This window comes from Myotis yumanensis, unplaced genomic scaffold (assembly GCF_028538775.1).
Source record: "Myotis yumanensis isolate MYYU_CA2020_CCGP unplaced genomic scaffold, mMyoYum1.0.hap1 SCAF_16, whole genome shotgun sequence".
Taxonomy (NCBI): domain Eukaryota; kingdom Metazoa; phylum Chordata; class Mammalia; order Chiroptera; family Vespertilionidae; genus Myotis; species Myotis yumanensis.
The window spans coordinates 30,474,059-30,501,924 of record NW_027223767.1 but is presented as its reverse complement, the minus strand read 5'-3'; the positions used below and the strand labels follow the sequence as shown (position 1 = coordinate 30,501,924).

Genomic DNA, 27,866 nt, shown 5'->3' with positions numbered 1-27,866 from the left:
GTGTGAATTTGCAGACTGGGAAGATTTTTTAGAAACATCTATATCTTTTCTCTGGGCATTGCTGAATTAATACTGACACATTCTTCTTGGCTTCTCCATTGCCTAAGAAATGTTATAATAGTAGGGTGCTAATAAGTCCTGGAGGGTAAAAACTTCCCTTACTTTTAATTATTTTCCTAATTACTTGCATATTTAAAAATAATATATACTGCTATTGATTTGTCAATTTTAGTCATTTATCAATAATTTCTTGATTTTTGGTAGTGAGGCCCTAGCTCTCTTATATGCCCTCCCTCCACACTTCAGTTCTCCATTCTCCATGTACATTGTCAAGAGTTTTGTGAAAACAAGTGTTATACTGTTATAACTAAATAAATGTTCACAAGTAATAGACTGTGATTACATTTCCTCACAAATTTGTTTTCTCCTAGAGCTAATACTACGTGTTTTTAAACAATTTGCTTCGTTTCTTGTGTATCTCTTGGTATTTTCCCCCCACTCACTCAAAATGCCTCAAGTATCTATACTAATAAAAGCCTATGTGGTCGTCACGCCGTGATGCCCTCACGCTGTAACAAGCCATCACCTGGAGGCTGCGTGCACAGCGGGTGTGCGCGGGTGGGTGGGGACTTGATGCTGTGTGTGTGGCGCGGAGGTGGGTTCCGGTGGCTCCACATGGCACGGAGGCGGGACCCCTGGCTCTGGCCTACCTCTTTGGGGCAATTCATTGAGGAGCGCCGGATGGGTGGGTGGGGCCTACCTCTTTGGGGAGCTCAATTGCGGGGCTCCCGCACTATGAGAGGGCACAGGCCAGGCTGGGGAACCCCCACCCCCACCCCTCCGAGTGCATGAATTTCATGCACCAGGCCTCTAGTATAAAATAACCTATTACTTTCCCCCTCCTTCTGTCTTTTCCCCAGAGACCTTCCTCCAGAGTTCTCTGGACTTTGTTCTTTCTGGAGTGGCTGCTCCCGGGGCCACTGTCATCTGTGGTCTTGCCTTAGCTTCTTTCCTGAGTTAGACCTATTTCTGAACATCTTATTCTTTTTCTTTCTTGCTGTATGCTCTCATTTTACTGAAGCACAACTTCCTGCGAAAGGAGTATGTGGAAAGTAAATTGTTGAGGCCCTGCATGTGTGAAAATGTCTTATGTAACTCTCATACTTGGTTAACACTTTGGCTGTGTATGGAATTTGAGGTTGAAAGTCATTTTCCTTAGAATTTTTAAGGCATTGCTCAGCTGTCCTCTGGTATCTGCTATTGCTATTGAGATGTCTAATCCCATTTAGATTTTCATTCCTTAAATGACTATATAATTTATTGTCAAAACTAGGACACTTAAGGTGCTTGCCTTGAAAGAATACTAGGATAGCAGCATAACCGGGACTCTCCGGGGTAAACTGGGACATGCGGTCACCCTCTTTAATATGTGACCTGTTTTTCTCTAGTCATTTAGGATCTTCTCTTTGCTTCTTGTGTTCCACATTTCATGATGATATGTCTTGGGAAAATCTTTTTTCATTCATTGTACTAGATCTTTGTAGGTTCATTCCTGTCCTTCGATTTTGGGAAATTTTCATTGTTTCTTAAATAATGTTCTCCCAGCCTTTGTTAGTCAGATGTTTGACATTCTGGATTGTCTTCCAGATTTTTTTTCCTCACAAATAAGCAAGGGGATATTATTTTTTCACCTCTTGGTTTTGTATCTGAAAGATTTTTGTATATTTACCTTCCAGTCATTCTATTGAAATTGAATTTTTTTCTGTTTGTGTTTAATTTCTTGTTTTACTTTTTTTCTCAGCATCCTGTTCTTATGGAAGTGTATCCACCCCCCCACACCCCCCCCCCACCCCCAGTTGCTTTCTTGAGTCCCTTTTTTTTCTGTTTGTTTTGGTCTATGTCTGAGGCTTTCTTCAGATGCTGATGATCCTTACCTGTCTCTTCATATTTAAGAGGAAGGCATTCAAAAGTATCTCTGAAAACTGACCATAGCTTTTTTGGCTTCTTTATAATTGTGCTGTGAACTCACCTCTTTTGACTGGAATATTCTCAAATGTCAGAACTAGGACATTTTATTTTCTGGGGAGGGAGAACATGGATCAGCCCTGCAGTCTCTCCAGAAAAGACTCCTCCTCTGTTCTGCTGCCTAGATGGTTTAATGTGTGGGTGCTAGCATTCTGTGCCTAGGGTATGGGAAGGAAGCTGAAGGGCCCAGAGAGAAGCACAGTGTCTTTCCCTTATGCCTCATCCCAGCCTTCAGTGCCTCCTATTTCTCTGTCTGGCGCTTCTGTGGCTCAATTTTTCCAGAGAATCAAACTTCCTTACCCCGCCCCCTTCACCCCCCCCACCCTCTCCAGTGAGAGGAAGTGGTGAGAGGGTAATGGAGAGGACCCAGTAGTTCTGCCCCCTCCCCTTCTCCACCTTTCATGGTTACTGCCACTCCAAGAGCTCATCTTCCCAAGGCTTCTGTGGTTCTAATTAGCTCCACCCCCACCTTATTCCCTCTGGACACTTGAGTGATAACTTCCTTTTACTCCTCCCTCTCCTGACTGTCTTTGAAAAATTTATGAAAATCTGCTCTCATTAGCTCTTCCTTTCTCTTCTTTCTTGTGGGTTAATACATTTATTTTATTCCTCTACTGTCTTTTAGAGGCTTGAGAAGGGAGAAGAAATAAACTAATGTGTTCAATCTGCCATTTTTAACTGATTCTGGCATACATTTTTCTAGGGAAAGTATTATAAATGCTGATTAGATGCTGCATAGTACTAGCAATGCTATTCCTCATGTATGTTGTTATGGGTTAAATAGGCTTCTGTGGGCTGACCTGGAAACCTAACACTATCTATGATTTTCCCCTAGAACTCAAGAAACAATCCAGCTTTTCTGAGTTGACTCTCTGGAGGAATTATAACAGGCTAGAACAAAAGTATTTCACACATCGCTCCATTTCCCGAGTCACATAGAAAATTACAAATATTGTGTCATCATTGTCAAAATTAAAAGCTCCAATAACTGTAACCAAAACCTGAATTTTAATGGAAAAGTTTGTTCATAAAGTTCAGCTTATAAAAATTGAACCGAGAAGCAAAATTGAATTCTTCAGCAATATCCCTAAAGCTTCATTTTTTTTCTGCAACTTTTCTGAAAGCAGTTTTCCTAATTAAATTTGAACCCAGTGATAGTAATAGCTGTGGGAAATAGTAATAGCCATGGGAATAGTTTACTTGTATTTTCTTGCTACCTTTTTATTACTACTATACACACACAACAGGATCTTTTGAAATATTGGATTGAATAAACTAGACAGCCAGATAGACCAAGAAAACCATCTTCCTAATCACGAATGACTGCGAATAGCCATGCAAGGCACTTGGGTGGTGTAAATGCAAACCAGCATATGTAAAGTACCCAGAGTGCTGGAAAGTAAACAGTGCACCAACCTGGTGTTTGGATTGCGGAGGCCACTGCAAGTGTAATGGATCCACTGCAGTTGTGCGGCTCCTATTTTCAGCCTCCGGGAAGGACATATGGGGCTTTCTTCTAGAGGATCACCCCTTTTGTGCTGGGGCAGCCTTCCATGAGCACTTGCTCCCAGTGGCCGTGACAGCCCCAGTCTCAAGGGATCAGAGCTGATTAGGAAAACCAGGAACGGTTGTAATTTCTTATGTGGCTGGAACAAGGTAAGGGCAGTGAGATGCAGTCATTCCATTTCTGTTTTATTTTTCTCTCTTCTTCTTCTTCATCTAAAAAAAAAAATTTTTTTTTTATTACTAACCTCTCTTTTCCCTCCCAACCTTGCTTTTGACAGCATATTGACTAGGGACCAGAAGCCCATTTTTGCTTAGCCTTAAGGGCAGCTGTTTACAGAGTAGCAGTGTTACAGAGGTTTACTGTGTCGTATGTCTGTGTAACACTGGATTTGGATCTTGTATTTAGCTGCCAGAAGTGACTGTGATGAAGTAGGAGAGATAAACTGATAGATTGGCTGCCAGAAAGGTGTTGGGAATCAATCAGATAAACAGGGTAGAGAAATAGCTTGCTGTTTTCTAGTGATAATAAACCAGTGGCCTCTGGTCCCCGCATTTTAAACATAATTGCTATAGTAATAGTGTCTAAAATAAGCAAATGAGAAAACATCACAGGCAGTTCTTTAATTGCAATTGAGATATCCTTTTCCCTTTTACAATAAAGATTCATCTTATATGGAAATTAATATTTTTATAAATTTGTTTTATTTCTCCCAGTGCCTACTTACACAAATGAAAATGAGAGCATGAACTACTTTCATAGGAGTTTATTCCTCCTTCTCTATCCTCCCACAGTCTTCAGTTATTTAACTTGGTGAAATATCTGTATTGCTGCCGTGCCTTACCTATTAAGCAATTACTTATTATTGTGAAGAAACAAGTTTTATAGTCAAACTAGTATTATTGACAGATGATTAGCAAGAACTAGTTTATTTTGGTGTCTCCCCTTAGATTTCTCTTAGAAGATTTTTGGAATTTTAATCTCTGTTCCCATTCCCCTGCATACTTACAGCACTTATATAGGAGAGATGATATGCAGTTTTATTATTGTAATTTAAAATTCTCCTCTTTTAATGTTTACCTTTTAAATCCATTGCTTCTCTTTACCTAGGACTTTTAAGACCCAGTGCAAATGGTCAGGTCTATGTGAAAGATACAGATTTATACTCTGATTGCATGCAGTGGACTACCCAGGATTAAGAGGAGAGTAGAAGAGTAGGATAGAGTTCCTATGGAGTTAATTGTATAGGATGAGAGACTGGTTTTCTGTGTTGTATTTGTAATGCGCACATGTTTTTTTTTAGGTTCTCTCTTAAAATTATTGTGGCTGTGAATGTGTTGGTGTCATATATGGTTAAATCACTTAATAGTTAGCAGGGTAGAGTACTAGCTATGGAAAGCAAGAGAATGAAGCCCACACCTTTAATTATCCTATATAATAAAAGGCTAATATGCAAATTGTCCCCTCAACCAGGAGTTTGACCAGGGGGCGCGGCCCCGCCCTGATAGTCCCCCTACCCTGATTGGGGGCGGGGCTGGCCCGCCAATCACCCACAGCTCCTCCCCCGATCACCCCTCCACCCTGATCGGGGGCGGGGCAGGCCTGCCATCTTCCCCCATTCTTTCCCTCTGGCTGGCCCAGCCCGATCAGCCCCGGGGCCGGCCAGCCAGATGGTACCCGTGCATGAATTCATGCACCGGGCCTCTAGTATACAATAAAGGCTTTTGCCTGAGGAAGACCTTCCTGACTGCTGGAGATTATAGGTCAGAAGTTAACTATGTACCATGATCCTGTTCGTGAGAAGCTGATGCATCTTCCTTTTTGCCACATAGCCCTTCCCACCTGACCTTTTAAAGATTCTCCATTGATATCGATGAGGTGGACAAAACTAATCATAAAAACAATGAAGGGGATGTTGCAGATTCATTGATCCATTTGAAATGAACTGCAGTACAATAAGTCTTCCAAATGGACTTCTGTTCTCAGCTACTGCTCTAGCCACCTTTTTAAGGATGTATAAATATGAAAGGGTTAATGGGAATTTAGCCATGCTCTTGCCATTGGGTTGTCCCTTATTTATTGTAGTTTTAGAGATGTTGCTATGCCATTCAAAACTCCTACAGTGTCCTTTTAAAGTTAGTTGGTGCTGGGAGATAATAAATAAACCAGTTGCTTTATTTTTTCCCCTAGCTCCTTCGAGAACTCATAGAACGGAAGACCAGCTCATTGGATCCCAATGATCAGGTGGCCATGGGAAGGTAATTTAGATATGGCTATCTATTTATGCAAGCAGCCTACATAATAGTTTCTCCCTTTGATTTCCTTTAATTCTGCCTCCAAGGTAATGATTGGCCCTATGATTATAGAAGTTGAGCAAGATTATAAGAGCTAGAAAGACAAAGTGATGCAAACCCTAATTGTTTACCCTACATTCCCTTAGGTGCAGTTGGAATAAGAGATTATAAATACATGTTTGTTCTAGGGTTTTTCAAAATCCTTCTTATGCTCTATGCTCTCTGATTTGGATTGTGACTGTATCTGTATCGATCTCTGACCAGTGGATAAAAAGAAACCCCAAATGTGTGCTCTCAGCTGTCAGATGTGGCACTGCCTACAACAGGTTCCTTGCTCGTAGTTGAATCTGCTTTGTTAGAGTCTGCCCTAATTTAGACCTCCACCCCTCAGTAAAAGCTTCAGCACAATTAGAAATGGAACGTGGCAGCATTACCCAGATGTCAGGGGAGAATGCAAAGTAGTGAAGGAAGGCTCTTGTGTGTATGCTTCATCCTGTGGTTGGAAAATAAAAAGGGCATTTAGAGTGCTACCTAATGAATAGTGTACATTTAAATAGCCATGAGGCATAATTTGCAAAAGCCTGAAAGGAAACAAAAGCTGCAAGTGCCAGAGTAGATTCTTTGCAGAGAAACATTTGGAGAATGCAAAGAAAAATTTGTGTTGACGAAATAATTTTGAGTAAAACATTATTTGAATTTTAGGATAGGATGTTGTTGGTATTTTGTGTCTCCCTGGAATGTTATAGAGAGCTGTTCACTATAAATTTAATGTGATAGCATAAATTGTATTTAAGTGGTGATTATATTGTACATTTATCTCACTTTACAATAAAATAGATTATGGTAATTAAGATTATATTAAGATTACAGTAATTGGATTTCCCTATTTTTTTCCCCCCTGATGTTGAATTTTCATTGTATAAATCAGGTAAGATGACGAGCTTCTACTGTTTCTCCTTCTTCATTTTTCCCCATTTGTTCATATGAGCAATTTATGAAGATTTTTTTAGCCCAATATCTTTTATTTGAAAAATTAATTCCTTTTCATCTAAAATGATTGTAGAAAATGTAAATCTTGTTTGGATCCTGACTCAAACAAACTAACTGTAAAATTGAGACAATCTGAAACATTTGAAGACTGACTGAATATTTGATAGTAAGGAATTATTGTTAACTGTTTTTAGGTGTGACAATGGTATTGAGATTATACTGGGGAGAGGGGAGGAGAGCCCTTACCTTTTAGCAACACATTCTGAAATATCACAGAGTAAATAAAAAATAGTAAAGTTACTGTAAAGCTGGTATCAGTAGTGGATAATTATTTTAAAAATTAGCAAAAAATGGAAAGCACAAGAAAAAGCAGTTGGGTATTAACAAAGGCAAAATTAGATTTAAAGAATTCATGTGTTTAAACCACACAGGATTTGCAATATTAGTAATAGAACTTGCTGCACAGCTAAAACATTAAAAGCAAACCCAAGCAGCTGTACTCAATTTGATGGGTTTTTTCTACAGACTGGTAGATTTATTTAGTGCTTGTCACAGCAGCTCCAAATACTAAGGAGCATTGTTAACCAAATTTGCTGTAGAATTTCCCAGCTGCCATTTGTTTTTTTACCATTGCACAAATCTTCTTCAATTGATTAGTCACTTTGGCCCCAGACTATCTTGAGGAACTTCATGTAGGTTGATGATTTCTTTCTGCAGGGTTGTTAGTGGGAAAAATTCCAATTTGTCAATACGTATAACTATTTCTGTTAGTGATGATGCATAACATTGCTTGTGAATTTCCCAGGCAGTGGCTTGCAATCCAGAAGTTACGAAGCAAAATCCACAAGAAAGTAGATAGGAAAGCCAGCAAAGGACGGAAACTTCGGTGAGTTACTTTTCAGAACAAATTTGAACATATTATGTTAATATCTCTCTTCTCTTGCATTTTGCCTATTATGTCATTTTACTATTTCTTCTGGTGATTCTGTTTTTAAGGATCAGAAAAATAACTGAAACAATATTTGAGACTTTTTCTGACCCAGTTTTCCTTACTCTAAAATGGAAATAATGGTCTTAGGGTTTTTTTGTTCTACTCTTGTAAATGGGTAGGTTATGTAATATCTGCATTTCTCTGAAGGAGAAATAAGTAAACAAGGCAAGATAGTTGAAATGTCTTAGTTTAAAAAAGTGATTTCTGTAGAATGCTATAAAATTTTTGTTTTGGAGTCTTATTTAGAATAGGATTATATTGGTTCATTTCATGATGCTGTACATGTACACACTATACTAAAAGGTTATAATTAAAGATTCCAGAGAATGTTAACAATGTGCTTAAATGAGATGAGAAGTATAATTTTTATGTGAAAACCAAGAAATTTCTGACTATAGGAAAACTCTCAACCCTGTGATTTCTTTAAGGTGTCTTATAAATATGCAGAGAAAAAAAGGAATGAGAATAGGAGTGTTTTAAATCTATGCTTTTAGATTTAGATTCCTTGTAACTATATGTATTACATTGTATCATTCACACAAAGCTTCCATGACAAAGAAACTACTTGTAATTCAGGTGCACATTGAACAAAATTCTTAAACTCATTGTGTTAGGATAGTTTTAGGCAGGTGGCTAATCCCACATCCTTATTAGAGCCTGCCTGTCATTAAATTCCCTTTGGACAAATGTGGATCTCTCTCATTTTTAAATACCTTCAGAGAAGCAGATTTCACAACTACTTTAATGAACCTGTTTGAGTGTTAAACAGAACTTCTCAGGAAATGCTTATTTTTCGATAGCTTTGCAGAAATTACCTTTTTTCACGTGTTGAAATTTCCAAATCTTCATAGTTCCCCAGGTTCGTTTTTAGAGTAGTGGTTAAGAGCATGTACTCGAGAGCCAAGCTGCCAGAATTTAAATCCCAGCTTTGACATTGACTAGTAGTTACTTTGGGCAAAACCTTAAACTCTCTGTGCTAGTGCCTTCATCTGTAAAATGGGGGTGATAGTAGTACTGGATTGTAGGATTGCTATGAGGATTAAGAGAGTAAGTATATTTGCTACTCTTAGAACAGTGTCAGGTACATAGTATAAATATTTGTTGCCATTATTACCATCATTGTTATTGCTATTATTACTCCAAGACCGGGTCTGTCTCCTGCTCTAGTGTTCATTTACTTGCTGGTTCACATGCATGCGTCTTTTGTACATGTCTTTTCTATACACGCCACCCCTGTACGGACTTGAAAAAGAAAGTTGCTAATAGTACTGTATAATTGGCCAAGCTTATTCTTTAATTTTGAGATCAGATTTTCCTCCAGTATTGTGCTTTAAAAATTATAGCTATATGAGACAATACATGTTCTCTAGAGAGAGAAGCCCAAGATTTCAAATTAGAAGACTTGGGTTCAAATCCTGGCTCTGTCTGGCTATATAATGTTGCTTGTTCTTTATTCTCTGTGCCTCACTTTCTCACTTATTAAGTGGAGATAATAATCCCTACTTTAAAGATTTGGTTTGACATTACTTTGGTTGTAAGCCTTCCCCAACTCCATCAGGTATTCCCTTATTCTCCTCTCTGTTGTCTCATAATATCTTACAGTGTATTAAATGCCTAGTTTGTGGGCGGATCTGTTTTCCCCATTGCACCATGAGCTTAAATATAAAGGCCATGTCCATATTAGTTAAAATTTTTTAGGTTGCAAATAAAGGAAACCTATTTAAACTAAAACAAAAAACAACAAGATTTGGTTTGAGGATTAAAATAATGTATAAATGTCTGATACATAGTAAACATTCGAAAGTGTTAGTTTTTTTTTTGTTTCTCTTGTGTGTATCTATTGGCATTACTGTTGCAAATATATGCTCTTCAAAAGAATTGAGAGAGGAAAATAATGCCTTTTCTACATATTTTACTGTTATAAATTTTAAAACTATTGGGGCAAGTAGCTATAGTTGTGTGCCTCTTGAGAGCAAGAATTATGCTGCTTTATCCTTTAAGACAATTCCAACCTTATTATCTGCTATAGTGCCTTATAGACATTAGTCAGCCAGAAAATGTTTTTGGATGATTATTACAGTAAAATGAATATGCTCATCAGGTAATGAGAAATGGTAGGAAGTCTAAACATAACACAGATTAAGAAACCTGGATGAGTATTGGAGAAGTGAGCATGGCAAACACCTCAGGAGAACTATGGGTCTGTTGTTTTCCAAATCAAAATGAATTTATCGCCTACCTGGTTTGGCTCAATGGATAGAGTGTTGGCCTGCGGACTGAAGGGTTCTGGGTTCGATTCCAGCCAAGGGCATATTCCCGGGTTGCGGGCTCGGTCCCAAGTGGGGGGCGTGCAGGAGGCAGCCAATCAATGATTCCCTCTCATCATTGATATTTCTGTCTCTCTCTCCCTCTCCCTTCTTCTCTGAAATCAATTTAAAAAAAAGAAATATATTTTAAAAAATGAATTTATCAGAGTTGTTATTTATTAGGTTAAAAATTTTAGAAAAAAAACGTTTTGTTTTAATAGCAACTGCTTTTCTTATATTTATTAAACCTCATTAAACTGTTCATCAGAGGTATGTGTTACTAATATATTTCTGTGTTTGTAGCATTTTGATAGTGATTGAGATTATAAATCTCCATAAATCCAGAGGCATTTGACATCTTATTCTGACAACAGGCAAGCAGGAGATAGACATTCTGCTCAAACAGGACTAAACATAAAAAGATAAGAAGGGATTTTTTTAAAAGATAAGAAGGGTTTCTTCTGAAGTTCTAGGAGCCATATTAGGAGCTGGATAAGACCCATTCTGCCCTCGAGGGGCATGTAGTCCGGAGACATGGCAGACAATTAGCCAATAAGTGATGCTGTGTGGGAAGTGCTATGGTAGAGATCATTCTGGTACAGGGATTACCTGACTCACTCTGGGGGAACGCAGATGCAGACTGCTCAGGGAGACTTCCTGTAAGGTTCAGCATCCACACTTCACACTGAGCAGTCTAGGAACAGTTAACCAGTGAAAGGCCAAAAAGAACGTTTGCAAAAATGTGTCTTGAGAGTATACATGGCCATGTGGGGAACTGCAATTACTTTGTTTTGGGAGAGACCTAAAGTGAATGTGGAGTAAGAAATGAGGCTGTATGAGTAGTGAGTGCTTGATCATAGCCAGTTGAAGAAACTTGGACTTGATTCTGTAGACCATAGTGCGTCATTTAGGATTTTGGGCAGAGGGATGTTATTACATTTCAGTTGCATTTTAGAAAGATGAAAGGAGATGAAGGAAAGTGAGAAGGTTAGAGTTGACTCTCAAGAGTTTTCAGAGGGAAGCTGGAAGAGGAAATCGATTTTTTGTCTTTGAAGGAGGGAGTAGATTCAGTTTTTTAATATGCTGAATTTAACACAACCTTGAGAAATCCAGGTGCAATGTGGGGTCCCTAGATTGGATCCTAGAAAAGAGAAAGGACATTGGAGTAAACATGGGGGAAATTTGAGTAAGGTATGTAATTTAGTTGATAGTATTATACCAGTGTTAATTTCCTGATTTTGACAATTACACTATGTTTAGGTAAATTATTAACATTAGAGGAAGTTGGGTGAAGTTAAACATGAATCTCTACTTTATGTTTGCAGCTTTTCTATAAGTCTAAAATTATTGCAAAATGAAAAGTAAAAAGAAAAGTAATGAATGTGGTCATGTGTTTTGGTTTTTCAGTTTTGTCATCTGTGTTCACCTGGCTCTCAACCATAAACGTGAGGGATGTGGTCAGAATCAGAGAATGATCTTTACTAATAGTATTAGTGATAACTAACATTTATGAAACTCTCACCGTTGGGCCCTGCAGAGATAGAAAAAGCACAGGCTGTGATGCTAAACTGTCTAGGTTTGAAATCTGACTCTTCCACTCACTGGCCTTGAGACCTGGGGCACGTAACTTTATATCTCTGAGCTGCAATTTCCTCATCTATGAGGAATGAAAAATCACATCTCATAGGTTGTTGTGCAGGTTAAATTAGCTAATTCATGTAAAGTGGTCAAAGAAAACAGCTTACCCAGCATTACAGAGCTAGTTCGTAGCAAACAGGGATTTGAGCTAATTGGTCTGATTCCAGAGCCCATGCATATAACCTCTGGATGTTGAATTGTTTCTCTGGCAGGACCAAGTGGCCACAGCAGGCGCCAGAATGACAGCTGGGCTACATTAGCATTCTGCCCTGAAAGATTAAACCAAGTGGCCCAAGCTAGATGAGAATATTATGAATACTTCCTTAAATTAGACCTCAACTAGCTATCATCATTGATACTAGGTTCTACCATTGAGCAAGTTTTGTGCTTTGTTTGTGATAGGGTTGCAAAGATAAGATTTCCCGAAATGTTATAACAACAATGAACATTACCCTGTGGAAATATTAGTTGAAATGTAGCAGGTCAGTGGCATCAGCCTGGTCAGACTGGGCATGGCACCTTGCTGGTTGGATACTGGAAAATAATTTACAAAAAAGAAGAGTATCTTGGTCTGGCCGGAGTGGCTCAGTTGGTTGAGCATCGTCCTGTGCACCAAAAGGTTGCATATTTGATACCCAGTCAGGGCACATACCTGGGTTGAGGGTTTGATTCCTGGTTGAGGAGCATATGGAAGGCTCACGGTGTTTCTCTCACATTGATGTGTCTCTCACGCCCCCCCCCCCCCCCCCCCCGTTTCCTCTCTCTAAGCATCTCCTTGGATGAGGATTAAAAAATATATATTTTGATTTTTAGAAATAATTATAACTATTGATTATCAGTATTTTACACAGCAGCATATATAAGTGGATTTGACTGTGATTTAATCAGAATCTGTAATGTAAATGAATTAGATTTTCAGGTCTTTAATAATGAGATGTCTACTGTGTTTGTCTCTATTCTTCTGCACAAAATTACATTTATCTTTTCTTAGTATGATTGGTAAAAGGTGTTTTAATACTAAAACATGCATTCATCCTCAGCAGTACTGAGAGTAGATGAAATACATTGCTTTAAGTACACATTACTAAATGTCTTTAATCTGATTACTTCTTAAAGGTTGTCTTTCATCATGCAGTTAATAGTTATTGAATATATTGTATTACAGTGTAAAGATATTCCACAGAGCAGTGCCATCCAATAAAAATATGTATTATAGCCCTAGCCAGTTTGGCTCAGTGAATAGAGTGTCAGCCTATGGACCGAAGGGCTCTGGTTCGATTCCAATCAAGGGCACGTACCTCGGTTGCAAATTCCTCACTGGCCTGCACCATGCTAGTGGGGAGGGGGGAAGGTGTGCAGGAGGCAACCAATCGATGTGTTTCTCTTACATCGATATTCCTCTGTCTTTCCCTCTGTCTCCCACTCTCTAGAAATCAATGGAAAAATATCCTCGAGTGAAGATTAATATATATACACACACACACACACACACACACATATATACACACACATGCACACATACACACACACATTATGTATTACATATGTAATTTTAAATGTTCTAGCAGCCACATTGAAAAACTAAAAAGAAACAGTGTATCTTAGATTTACAGCATATCTCAGTTCAGATAAACCACACTTAAAGTGCTCAGTAGCCACAGGTGGCCAGTGGCTACTGGATTAGACAATACAACTATGGAGTATAGTTCATAGTCTTTGTCCAGAAAGTGAATTATTGTCTTTGGACACAGCCAAGAATAGTATTCATTTTTAGATGGACACCAAAGTTTGGTGAAACCTAAGATATTAAAATATATCTATTAACAGTATTTATGTTTTATACTTATATAAAAAGGTTAGGTAAATACAGGTATCCCCCAGAAAATATGTACACTCTTTAACAGCTGATAGTCCAATTTTGAAAATGAAACATATTTTAATAAACACTGCTTTTGTAATTCTTCAAAGTGTGTGTATACATTTTTTTGAACACCCTAAAGTTATACTCTTACATATATATGTTTTAACATATCTTTATTGATTTCAGAGAGGAAGGGAGAGGGAAAGAGAGATAGAAACATCAATGATGAGCGAGAATCATTGATTGGCTGCCTCCTGCATGTCCCCTACTGGGGATCAAGCCCGCAACCCAGGCATGTGCCCTTGGCTGGAATCGAACCTGGGATCGATCAGTCTGCAGGCTGACGCTCTATCCACTGAGCCAAACCAGCTAGGGCTACTCTTACATATTGACATAACCTTTGGGAGGGCATTTTGACTCAGTTTTTAATTTTAAATATGTATGGTTTTCACTTCATCAGCAGTTTCACAAATTTACCCCACAGAAAGATGTGAATAAACATAGAATAATTTGTATAACTATCTGGAGTAATGTTTAAGGGAGTAACGTTTAGTACATTGCTAAGGGCACAGTGTATCTCCGTTTGGGGGCTGAGATATAAATGGATCCGTGTGAACTGCTGTCATTTACAAGGTGCTGTTACCAGACTTTTCTCCTGGGGAGGAAAAAGGGTTCTGTAGCTGTGAGTGTTACATGCCTATCTTTGTCCCCTACTCAGCTTTGGAGCCAAATGTTCCGAGTTTGTTAGCTCATAGAATGTGCTTCCTTTTCTAGTTTAATAGTTACTAATGTTGCTGCCTGTTTCCTGCTTTATTTAGGTTTCATGTCCTTAGCAAGCTACTGAGCTTCATGGCACCTATTGACCATACCACAATGAATGATGACGCCAGGTGAGTAATAGATTAATTATGTGTCTCAAATGGCTTCATGACAGCCTTATATTGACCTGTTCTACAGCCCGTCACCCTCTCCATTTCTTCTTATCAGTTAACCATTTGTCATTGGCATCATAGCAAGGGTACTTGTCACATCTCTTCACTCGCATAATTACTGTAAAACCAAAACAAAATTTCCATACATCCCAATGTTGCCTCTGGTGGATTTTTGTTTGATTTTGCTGTTTTGTTTTGTTTTTAACTTTAGCCACCTCCCAGTGCACCTGAGCTCTTGTCTAGGACAGACAGGTCAGGACAGCACATGCACTTGATTTATGTTCAGGGGTTTTGTGCATATGCTGTCCTTTTAAAAATGGCAGTAGAGATGTGCATTATGTTGTGTGTGTTCAGGCTGCTGTTGAGGATTGTTGTGTGTGGTTTTTTTAAAAGTATTTTTATGAAAGAAGTACATGCTCACTTTATAAAGCTGAAAAAAAATAGAAATGTATACTTATAATATTAGAGTTCAGAGATAACCATTTTAAAAATAATTCCTTCTATATTTATTAGCTGGCAATCCTATCTAATAAAAGAGAAATATGGTAATTAGCCGTACCTCCGCTACCCTTCCCATTGGCTAATCAGGGAGATATGCAAATTAACTGCCAACCAAGATGGCGGCTGGCAGCCAGGCAGCTGACACGAACAGGGAGGCTTGCTTGCTTCAGTGACGGAGGAAGCCAAGCTTCCCCGCCTGCCTTACCGGCCTCTGAGCTGCAACTCTAAGAAACATTGTAGCAAATATAGAAGCTAAACCAAACCCCAGAAACCTGCTTTAGTCAGCCAGGCTTCAGCCAGCAGGACCGCAACATTGTTTTAAATACAGAAGGTAAACAAAGGCCAGAAACCTGCTTTCAGCAGCCAAGGCCTCAGAGCTGGAGCCGAGCCTCAGAGCTAAAGCTGGCCCAGAATAAAAAGAAAAAAGAAAAAAAGGAGCGGTTGGGAGCTTCAGTCACCCGCCAGCCTGAAAACGGCCCTCAGCCCCTCACCCAGACTGGCCAGGCATCCCAGTGGGGACCCCCACCCTGATCCAGGACACCCTTCAGGGCAAACCAGCCGGCCCCCACCCGTGCACCAGGCCTCTATCCTATATAGTAATAGAGTAATATGCCTCCCGGCACCGGGATCAGCGGAGCCACGAGGCCCCCTAGCACTGGGATCAGCATGACAGGGGGCAGCACCCAAACCCCCTGATTGCCCTGCGGCTGTGTGTGTGACAGGGGGCGGGGCCACAACCTCCCTATCCGCCTTGCTCTGTTCGTGACAGGGGAAGGCGCCCCAACCCCCTGATCAGCCCTGCTCTGTGCCTGATAGGGGGGAGCTCCCCAATCCCCTGATCGCCCTGCGGCTCTGTGTGTGACAGGGTGTGGCGCCCCCCCCCCCTCCCCCCACGGGCCCTGCTCTGTGTGTGACGGGGTAGAGCCATAACCTCCCCATCGGCCCTGCCCTGAGTGTGACAGTGGCGGCGCCCCAACCCCCTGATCCGCCCTGCTCTGTGTGTGACAGGGGGCGGTGCCCCAACTCCTCTATTGGCCCTACTCTGTGCGTGACAGGGGGGAGCTCCTCAACCCCCTGATGGGCCCTGCTCTGTGCGTGACAGGGGGGAGCTCCCCAACCCCTTGATGGGCCCTGCTCTGTGCGTGACAGGGGGGAACTCCTCAACCCCCTGATGGGCCCTGCTCTGTGCATGACAGGGGGCAGCGCCCCAACCTCCTGATCGGCCCTGCTCTGTGCGTGATGGGGTGGCGCCGCAACTTCCCTATAGACCCTGCCTTGAGTGTGACAGGGGGTGGTGCCCCAACCCCCCAATCGGCCCTACCCTGAGCGTGACTGAGGGTGGCGGCGCAACCTCCCAATCCGCCCTGCTCTGTGCATGACAGGGGGCAGCGCCTCAACTCCCCAATCGGCCCTGCTCTGAGCCCGACCAGGGGCTGCACCTAGGGATTGGGCCTGCCCTCTGCCACCCGGGAGCAGGCCTAAGCCAGCAGGTCATTATCTCCCGAGGGGTCCCAGACTGCGAGAGGGCACAGGCCGGGCCAAGGGACCCCCTCTCCCTCCCGAGTGCACAAATTTTTGTGCACCAGGCCTCTAGTCCTATGTAATAAAAGGCTAATATGCAAATTGACCAAATGGTGGAACGACCAGTTGCTATGACATGCACTGACCACCAGGGGGGCAGACACTAAACGCAGGAGCTGCCCCCTGGTGGTCAGTGAGCTCCCACATGGGGAGTGCTGCTCAGCCAGAAGCCAGGCTCATGGCTGGCAAGCACAATGGTGGTGGTGTTGGGAGCCTCTCCTTCCTCTGCAGCAGCACTAAGGATGTCCAACTGACAGCTTAGGCCCATGGGCTCCTGGACTGAGAGAGGGCACAGGCCGGTTGAGGGACCACCCCTCCCCCCCCCCGCCCCCCAGTGCACAAATTTCGTGCACCAGGCCTCTAGTCTATATAATAAACGCCTAAGTGACCGACCATTATGCAGAACGACCAGAATGACCGGTCACTATGATGCGCACTGATCACCAGGGGGCAGACGTTCAACGCAGGAGCTTCCTCCTGGTTGTTCAGCCAGAAGCCAGGCTCACAGCAGCACTAAGGAACAGTGAGCTGAGTGGTAAGGAGTGAGCAGGCAGGCAGTAAGGAGCGAGAGATTTAGGCCCGAACTCCCTAAGCCGGCAGGCAGACATCCCCCGAGGGGTCCCAGACTGCAAGAGGGCACAGGCTGGGCTGAGGGGACCCCTCCCAATGCACGAATTTCGTGCACTAGGCCTCTAATCTATTATAATGTAATACTTTTTTAAGATTGCTTATTTCTCTACCATTCATTTATATCAGTATGGACTCATACTTTCCTGTTTTATTTAGTGAATTATAATCTATTGGTGTCATTGTTTATTTTGATTTTAAATTGTCCCATATTAATGGAAGCCCCTTCAAGCTGGCTTGTGTCCTTTTGAGATGTTCCTAGTTATTCTTTGAGCACTTCCTTACCATCTGGCACAAAAAAAGTTATTCTAGGCTCATCTTATACTTTCCCTGTCCTAGCTCTGGAATCAGTCTTTCTCCAAGGAGCCCTGATTCTTTTCAGTTGATTGTGGTATTTAGAAACCAAAATCTGGGTGCCAGGGGTGCTCATTGTCACTGGGCTCTTTGAACATTCAGAACTAGGAAGTGTGTGTATACATGCACAGGAGATAACCACTTTTAACATTTCAGAATATTTTCTTTTAGTCTTTTGAGTTAATTTGCTTTTTGTATGTTCTTGTTTTTCTTTTTTACATAATTAAAATTATATTCCATTACTATGAATTTTTTCTTTAAATACTTTGTATGCTGTGAACATTATACCATTAAAATCATTCAAAAATTTGTAATAACTATATACACTTTTAAATATTATTTATTTAGCCATTCACTAATTATTGGGCATGTAAATTATTTTTAATTATAATTGTTGTAAATAATGCTGTGGTTGACATTTTTAAACATAAATCTTTACCAAATGAACTGATTGTTTATAATGTGGCACATGTGGGTTTTGCCAGCTTTATACCTCAAAGTACATTTAACCCTTTTATCTGCATATATTTAGTTTGCTACTAAATCCTATCAGGTTCCCCTCCTCCCCCTTGCCTGTAAAGTAGTAGAACTGCAAGTTTAGGTGAGCACTGTGATTATTAATTTTTTGTTTGCTTTGTTCAATGCTTTGAGTGTAAAACAGCTTGTGGGTAGTTCTGAATATGTTTATACTCAGAACTTTGTGACCTCTTATTTTCTCTTGTGCTTTGCAAGTGAAGGCCTATGTATGGCTGTTTTTGTTTTTCCTCATTCATTTTTTAAAACAGCATTCAATGAGTATAGTTTGCACCCCTCCCTGTGTTACCAAATTTCCCTTTGGGGCTTTTCTTTCTAGATAAACTATGGATACTGCTTTAAATGCCTTTATGTGCCTTCAGGTCTCCTTTGTTAGTTAATCTCATATAATTCCTGGGCTAGTAGATCTTTATTCCATTAAGAGGTAGGCAGTTGGCTTCTCTTGCAGGTCTGATACGCATTCTCAGTATTGAGAGAAAAAAGAAATCCCACTTTGCCCACGCACTACGTGTTTGCATGTGAGGAAAGATATTACCGTGAGCCTAAAAATGGTCACTGGCTTTGCTAAACTCTTGGGTACCCTTGGCTTTGCTAAACTCTTGGGTACCCTTGGCAAGGGACAGCTCAGCTCCCAGAGCAGCTACTGTTTGTCCTTCAGACTCATTTTACTAAGAGGCCAAAATATCACGGGATGTTGTAGAGACAATTATCAATGGGCTAAGGAGGAGAAGAGGCTTGCCATCTCGTTGGTAGAGAATTCCCCTAAGCACATTGTTACCACCAAGAACAGGTCAGAATGTCACTTGCAGGATGTACACGAGTGCTGTTCACTTCTGTGACTATTGAGGGGCCCGAAGCTTATCAAGGACATTTCAGAAGCAGCTTACTTTACATGGCGTGAACCCCCTGGTGCTATCAAACCAGAGGGAGTATGAAGTAAAATTCAGATGATCTCTTTTTATAGTTCTAACGAAATGAAGAATTTGGAGGTTGTGAGAAAAAATCACCTGTTTTTGAAAGCCTCTCTGAGGCAGACTTGTAATTCTTCCTCATTTGTTGTGTTGACAGAAATCAGATAGTAAAATGTTAGTGTGGCAAGTAGGAGAAGCACATTCTGAGTAAGACCTCAGAGATAGGTCAAAAGTGGCCACAGCCTCCGGGAAAGGGAACCGTGCAAACTGCTTGCTCTGTTGGCATGGTGAGTTTTGCTGTCAGCGTGGAACAGTCAGCTTGATATATGCCAAGGCAAATATGTGTTTGCCTTGCGTAGCTGCTACTTCAAGAGGGTCCTGATTTTGGTATGGACCCTTAGAGCTCTAAGAAGCTTTTTTTTTCTTATTACAGAAACGATACCAATATTAACATTTTGTAGGTACTTCATTCCTTAAAGAAACTATCAATAGGAATAGTAAGAATTTCTATGCCCCTTAAATTCTCCCCCCCAAATAAAAAAACACTTTTTCCACTCCTTTCATAAAGGTACTGGCATTTAAAAAAGGAACCCAGAGAGGATACTTTAATGACAACTACTAAGCACCAAATACATTATCATTCTACATCTGGAGTTTTATAGAAAAGAAATGCACAAATGTGATCCAGCCTTGTAAAGTGCTTTGTCAATATCACTGTTGGTGAGGGTTTGTATAGGCGATTTATCTTTGGTTTGCCACTTTTGTGTGTGGGTCTGTACCCTAATTGTTGGGGACATTCTACCACTACTGAATAGATTCTTTTCCCCCTACTTGGTAACCCAGAGGTTACTTAAACCATTTGTGATTCCCCTGTTGCTAACTTTATCCCTTTATTTAATAGAAATAGGCACTGAATCATGGGGCAGTTTGCCCAGCATTTGAAAACACAACAGCTAATAACCTCAGAAATACCCTCCACAGAGTACCTTTCGTTGGTTAAAAACTTGCAAGCAAGAACAGTTAAGATACAGATGTTTTGCCGAAACCGGTTTGGCTCAGTGGATAGAGCGTTGGCCTGCGGACTGAAAGGTCCCTGGTTCGATTCCGGTCAAGGGCATGTACCTGGGTTGCGGGCACATCCCCAGTGGGAGATGTGCAGGAGGCAGCTGATCGATGTTTCTCTCTCATCGATGTTTCTAACACTCTTTATCTCTTTCCCTTCCTCTCTGTAAAAAATCAATAAAATATATTTTAAAAAAACAACAAAAAAGATACAGATGTTTTCTCTGAAGCTTTTTATCTCCTAGAAAGACACAGGTTGTTCTGACAGGTGAAACAAGTCCAGGCGAATATGCAACATTGATCTTATCGGTGTGAACGAGAGCAATATTTTCTCTGTTGCTGCCTTCCACAGCATCATTAAAGGCTCCCATCACTCTTTTATTAGAGGTTCCCTCTCTTCCTTATCAGATTACAGAATGAACATAACTCATGGCAGTGATTTGATCTTTATGCTCATAAAGAGGATTACAGCTTTGCATTAACTCGGATTGACACAGTTTATAATTCCCGTGTTGATGCTCTGGATGGCGGTGGCACATGTTTGAGCCCCCAGCAGTGCTGAGGGGAAGGGACCCCATACATCATCATTAAAGAGGGCGTCCAGCACAGAGATAGGAGGCACGGACCTTCCTCCTCATAACATCAGAAAGGACAAAGGAAATATTCTCAAGTTCAAGCTTATCGCTTGGGCCAGAGTTCTAAACCTGGGTTGAAAAGAAAACACCACTATTGTTTCCTCTATTTTTCCTGATTGCTGCTTGTTCAGTGTTACACAATTCTAGAGAATTTGCATTCTCAGATTGAAGCCTTGGTTCCAATCAGGATGTAGAGTGATAAAAAGTACATCTTCTAGAAAGAAATTGTAATTGCTGAACAGATCAATCTTTCCTCAAAACGGGGATTCTTGACGGTAGTTTTCATTCCTGCAGTCACATGCCCATCACTTCTTCAGAGGATTATGAATCCTTTTTATTCCCCAAAGAGTATCTTACATTCTTTAGAGTGAATGTAAATGTTTCTCCTAAGGACTTACTGTTTTTAAGTTTTTGTATTTTATTATTATTTTATTCTACTTAAAATATAATATCATGTAGATATTATATTGTGGGTAGGCAGGAGCCAGATGTCTTTTCTGTTAATTTACATTGGGCATTTATACAGCTTAATACATTTTCCACAATGATCACTGAGCCAGCATTAGATTGCTAAGATATGTAGACCATTTCTGTTTTTAAGTGCCTTCATCCTTTGCTCTGATTTATCCACCCTAAGTCTGCCACCTATTTCTGGTGGGCAATGACATGACATTGAATAATACCATATTCCACTTATTGAGCATTTACTGTATGCCAGACACTGCACTAAGCCCTTCACATACAATTTGATTAAATACTTGTAAGAAACCACTAAAGTGTTTGACATTATCTGCATTTTATGATAAAAATACTGAGACATAGAGCAAATAAGTAACTTTCCTAAGTTAAACAGCAAGTAAGTAGTGGAGCTGGTATCATTTATGCACCTAGGAGTGTGGCCCCGAACCCCTCCCGCTGTGTCCAGAAAATCAGCAAGCTTATAGAAATATTTGGAAATGATGTGCCAAGGGGACACTGCTTCTTCCCACCCCCGGTACACATATACAGAACCTCTCACAACTAAAAACTTGTTTGGGAAAAAGAAACAAAGAACTTGTTTGGATTAAAATGATTTTTCTTTTTCCTTTCTAATAGAGATGCTTTCTATATAGGAAGGTTTTGCCTATGAAGTCATTCACATTTTAGTGTGAATCCCTGAATTTCCACACCTGCTCTTACCATCATACCATTCTTCTGATTACAAAGACCCTAACTCTTGAAATTAGCCTTGACACCTGATCCAGTATATTCAGTTAGTTTGCTCTTATAGTTCTACCTCTGCCATACTTAGGCACCTGTTACCTATTTTCATTAGAAACAATATATTTCCTCCCTACAATAAACACAATATATGCTTATGGATTTTTTTTACGTCCCACATAGACTGTTGCACTAACAGCTTCTTGACCACCAGCCTGATGTAACCAGTTCTATGTATCATTGCCACATTAAATTTTCCTAAACATCACTTAAAGCAAGTTAATAGTCTTCGTTGTCTGTAGAATAAAGGATATAGCCTTGAACCTGCCACTCAAGGCCTGCAGTGAAATGTCTCCTTGCTACCTTCCTCTCTTCATCACCTGTTTCGGTTGCATGCCCTTTGTGCAACCCCAGGAGGACACTCCATACTCCTCCTACCTGTGTCTCTTAATTCTGCTCACTTAAGCTGGAGCACCCCCTGACCCCAATCCACCTCAGTCTCTCCTGTTGCCATGTTCAAGTGCTTGGCCAACACCAGCCTTTCCAGGGAGGCTTTTAGGATTCCCTACCCCCCACTGAGTGGGGAAGCTCTTTCTTCCTTGAACCCCCATTTTTAAAAAGTATATATTTTTATTGATTTCAGAGAGGAAGGGAAAGGGAGAGAGAGAAAGAGACATCAGTAATGAGAGAGAATCATTGATCAGCTGTCTCCTGCAGGCCCCCACACTGGAGATCAAGTGCACAACCTGGGCCTGGGCCCTGACCGAGAATTGAACCGTGAGTTCCTGGTTCACAGATTGGGGAAGCTCAACCACTGAGCCATGCTGGCCAGGCTGAACTCCTATTATATTTGCTCCTAACAGCATTTTTGACAGTTCACAAAAGCACCTATTAGTATTTTTTCTTGCTAAGAATGCTTAACTTATAAGTCAAAGTAGTATGCATGTTTACTGCAGTCTTTTATTTGGTACCAGCACGGTTTTATGCTCATATATTTGGATTAATGTACAGGCATACCCCAAGGTACTGCAGGGTTGGTTCCAGACCACCTTAATAAAGCAAGTATCACAATAAAGTGAGTCATAATCATTTTGTTGGTGGATAGTCTGGCCTTCAATTTGTAAAAAGCGCAACATCTGTGAAGTGCAGTAAACTGAGGTATGCCTGTATTATGATTCATTGTATCTTGCCTTATTATATAGCAGTTGTAGCACAGGTATTGCTTGCAAAACAGTTTATTTAACGCCTTTTCCCAGTTGCTGTCAGCCTTCCCTAATTTAGAGAACTGATTCAGGATTCTTCAGCCTTGGCCCTCACGTGCTGTGTGACCTTAAAGTCTTCATGTGCCTTAGTTTCCTTCTTTATAAAGTGAAAATAGTTCTTTTTGCTCATTAGATTTTTGAGAATGAAATGTTCTTTTTAACTTTTTGTTTGTAAGAAGGACTTTTAAATTAATCCGTATGGATAGTTATTTAAATAAAAAAAGTTTTCACATCTGTATGTCTCTATTATATCATGTCCCTTCGCTTGCAACACAGATCTATCAATTTTTGTACAAATCTTCAAAAAGTTAGCTACTTGTCTTATATCTGAAAAGTCTTTTTTTTAAAAAAAAATATTTTATTAATTTTTACAGAGAGGAAGGGAGAGGGATAGAGAGTTAGAAACATCAATGAGAGAGAAACATTGATCAGCTGCCTCCTACGCACTCCTCACTGGGGATGTGCCCCCAATCAAGGTACATGCCCTTGACCGGAATCAAACCTGGGACCCTTCAGTCCGCAGGCTGACGCTCTATCCACTGAGCCAAACCGGTTAGGGCTATCTGAAAAGTCTTTTAAGGTTTTCAGCTTATAAGGCTATTTACAATGTGTTGGTAAGATTATTTTTTCAAACAGTCCTATAAGATGGATGAACACCGGCTTCTTGCCATTTATTGAAATTTCTGCAAATCACCTAGCTCCTATGGTACACTCCCCTCTGCTCCCTCCCTCAGCACATTGTGCATGAGCATATGTACGTATATAGCGTTCACCACCAGGCCGCGCCTTAATCACCTGCGGGCTGTCTTCATGCTGGAATATTGCACTGCTTGAGGACCAGCTCCATGTCTTCATTCATGGCCACCTCAGAAACAAGAGTCCAGATTTGGGACTTCACATTCCCAACCCTTTACCTAGAGAGTTTTTGAGGTCATGTTTACTTAGCATGAACCCTGGGAAAAGATCTTTCATGAAAACCCTTGTATTTCCCTCACTAAGAGTGTACACTATAAACTTTATATTATACCATTGGGTTTCTCCTGTCTGTCTTGGCTCTGATATCTGTACTGGGTTTGGTTTCTGGTTGTCCCCCTCCGAACTGTTGGTTACTATGGGAAATATGGTGAACACAGACCGGACGCGATGAACAATTAAAGCTTTAGGTCTGTTTTTTGGACTGCTTTCAGGATGTGTTTAGTTTAAGAAGAAAACAGCTCTGGAATGGATTCTCTCTGTGCATTAACAAGGTTTAATAGTCCCTGGTTACCTTTTGTTATTTTTAGTGTTGGTATTAAGTGTCAAACCAAAAAAAAGGATATTTAGATAAAGGACATTGCCTCATTGTACTTTGAGTTCAAGGTGCTGGGAAGCCAGCATTTGTAACAGAAGCTATTATAACTAACCTGGAAATGAGGTCTTGAATGAGCCATAACCACACCTTGTGTTCTCCCCATTGTCTCCCTCTGGGGAGCAGAACACTTTATAAACATTAACTCTTTTACCCTCTGGGCATCTCCACTTAAAAGTAAATAAGACTGAAGGCACTTTCTTCTCCAATATAGATGAGGAAACATCAGCCCAGAGAGGGAAATTACTTGATCAGAGGCAGGGGAGGTGTCTGGCCCAGGGTGTTTGGAGTCCCAGCAGTGGAACTGGTCAACGTGGTAGCCACTGACACCCAGGAGACCCTGCTCTGTGGTGCAGCTCGCCTGGCTCCCCTTTCAGCTTCGCAGAGGCTGGTGGGGGTTGGGCCTTTTGTCTCGTGTGGAATGTGAAACGCTGCAAAGAAGAGCAATTGTTCTTCAGTGCTTTGTGCTCCTTTATAAGAAAGAAGGAATCAATACACATTTTCTCCTACATGCACTTGGCAGCATTCCTCCTCCTCGCCCACCTCTCGTCCTGCAGGGGAGGCACAGCTCTGCAGCAACATAGACTCGCCAGCTTTCAGGGGCAGAAATGCAAACTGTTCATTTTGCACTGAGCAGTCAGGCTTTTAAAAGCCAGTCACATAACCGCCGAGGTCATCCAATTGCTGACTTCAGTGATGAGTTGGTGAAGTCGGGGGAGAGGAGGTCGGGATGGCCAAATCCTGGGAAAGTTTACCGAGCAGGTGTCTGGGACAAATCTTCCCTTTCCCAAATTGTTCTCTGATTTACAGAGGAGAGGGGGAAGTTCTTTGAAGAGTACTATTAAAAACCACAAAGATGAACAGATGAAGGGCATCAATTTAAATTGTCTAAACAAGAGCCTATCTCTGGGTGGATTTTATTTTTTAATAAAAAAAATATGGTATTGATACCTGTAACTCTGTTTATAGCTTCCTGTCATTAAACATTTAATTGTAAGACGTGAATAACAAAGAATTTTCTGTCATTATGAACAGAAACGATAGTTTAGGTAACAGGCTAGCCTTGCAGGGCCAGGGGGCAGGATTCAGTGTCTAGGTGAGGAGGCAAAGCTCTGGCTCTGGGCCTCCTTCTCCACACAGAGATGTTAGTTAGAGCTGAGAGTGGATGAGACTCCAGGGGAGGGTGTCAGGAGAGAAGAGAATTTAGGAGAAGGTAAAAAAGACAAAGAGCGAGGAGACCAGGAGAACCCAAGACCCCCTGCACCTTAGGGAGGAGAAGGTGGAACATCGGCTGGTCAGCAGTTAGAAGTGCTCACTGCAAAGGGTCATGGCATTGCAGTCACTGCCTGTGTGCGTTTGCTGGGTACTTGCTCCTTTTATGTTTGAATTGGTGCTGGGTTTTTTTAGTAAAATAACTCTAACTTATCACCAGAAGTAATAGAAGTCCTTGCTGGAACCCTGCGGATTGACAGTAAATACCCTCACTAATTTCCATGTATTTTGACCCCCTAAAAGTAGAAGTTACCCTGAGCTGAGAGATGTGGCATCTGCTGCCTCCTACCCCCCACGCCCCACCACCCACCCCAGGCCCCTGCCTTGCTGGACAGCAGCCTTGATAGGGATACAAATGTAATTCCAGTGTCAGCCTCACCTCCGTGAGGTGGAGGAAGTGATTCACGTCCAAGCAGTGAAGCATTTCCCGCTCCTCCCTCCCCCCCATCGCTTTTAGCAGGAGCTGTTAGAGGGGCTGCTGTTTGAACAAGGAGCTTCATCTTCCTGAAGCCAGCAGTCACAAAACCGTAAACACAACACTGGCCAACTCTATTGCCAGGATCGCAGTGGCTTGACGTTAATATTAAACATCTCCAGCAAGGCAGAGAGCTGCAGCTCAGCCACAGAATAAAAATAAATAAAGTAAAGAGAAAACCCTGCTAAAAGCAGTGAGATGATTTGTCGTCTTTCCTTTGCGAGGCCATTTGTCTTCTCTCGCATCAGATCTGTTATAAAACAGTCAAACTGTGAAAGTGGAAATCATCCCAGGAATGTGGAATATTAATGTACAGGGAAGGAGGGATGTCCCCTTTGTCTAAAGAGCATTCCTCCCCTCCACCCCACCCTCAGGTTTTTGCAAATCCGATACCAAGGCAAACTATTTTTCTTTAAAAGAATTTGAGAGTCTTGAAGCTATTGGTAAGGATGATGGAAGTTTCAAGTATTTCTCTTCCTTTGTTCACTGGAGTGAATTTGTAAACTGACTTGGGAATCGGGAGGGAACGTAAGTGAGGAGAAAACTGTACCAACTTACCGCTCCTTCTCTCCTCACCTACTACCCCCTTTCCTTCTCTTTCCTTTCCCCAGTCTTTCAGTTCCTTTGTTTGGGGCCTGAACCTGCTTCTTTGAACATTTATAAATCTTCCGTCTGTCTGATCTTTAGGAGACAGGCCAGAGGCCACACGTCACCATTGGTAATTTAAAGCTGTGGGGCTAAAAGCATTTGCAGAGGTTTGAAGGACCTAGTTCTGACCCAACCAAAAGAGAGAATTGGAACAGACCTAGAGTCTCCGTCAAGCGCTGGGAGGATGGTGATGACAGCAGACACACTAGGTAATTTATGGGCTCAGTTTGCTGGGAGCCTGGCTGGTTGCCTGGTCCGATCAGAAGTGCGTTGTGTGCTGCCACCTTGTGGCAGATTGGGGAAGTCGCGGTTTGGCTGTTTTGGAGCTTCAGCCAGCGTCTGGAGATTTGCCTTGTATCCGTATTTAAGTAATTAGTGACAGACAGGCGTTCTCTAAGTCACTGCTACTTTGCTAGCTTGATCCTGTTAAGAAATAAGCCCTAGGTAAGAAAAGGTTGCTTTCTTTTCTTTTCCCCTCATTTCTTTGTTTCTTTGTGTGTTTTGTTTTTGGTATGAAATTGTTATGAGATTTCAAAGAAAGAAGCCTGTGCTCCACCTTTTGTTGCTGGGGTAGGCTGGGAGGAGAGAGGGAGAGCTAAGGACTCAGGACTCTAAGTTGTCTACGCTCATAGTGTGTGCATGTCCTTCTGACCAGATGACACTACCTTCCCTGTAAGAGCTCTGTCTTGTCTTCTCTTTTCTTGGACCGCCTTCCTAACAGCCCAGTCTTCGTGAGAGACGGATTCCAGTGTGTCCTGCTCCCATTCCTGCGACTGCATAGCTTTACCCTCTGCCATGCGCCCCCAAGGAGCACTGGGCAGTTGCTTGCCATTTGGGTCTATGTATTTCCTTCTTCAGGTCATAGAAACATTTCTCAAACACCTCCTTCTCACCTGTAGAGTCACTGACACAGAG

The 27,866-nt window shown here is 41.4% G+C and overlaps 1 protein-coding gene across 2 annotated transcripts in view; it reads left to right on the top strand.

Annotated features, from left to right (window-relative positions):
- Positions 1–27,866, top strand: part of AATF (apoptosis antagonizing transcription factor) — an 88,555-nt gene that overhangs the window by 53,222 nt on the left and 7,467 nt on the right. For both annotated transcript variants that reach the window (XM_070393743.1, XM_070393742.1), the window contains exons 9-11: positions 5,720–5,787; positions 7,619–7,699; positions 14,428–14,499. In XM_070393743.1, coding sequence (XP_070249844.1) covers positions 5,720–5,787; positions 7,619–7,699; positions 14,428–14,499 — 221 coding nt within the window. The remainder of the gene's footprint in view (positions 1–5,719; positions 5,788–7,618; positions 7,700–14,427; positions 14,500–27,866) is intronic.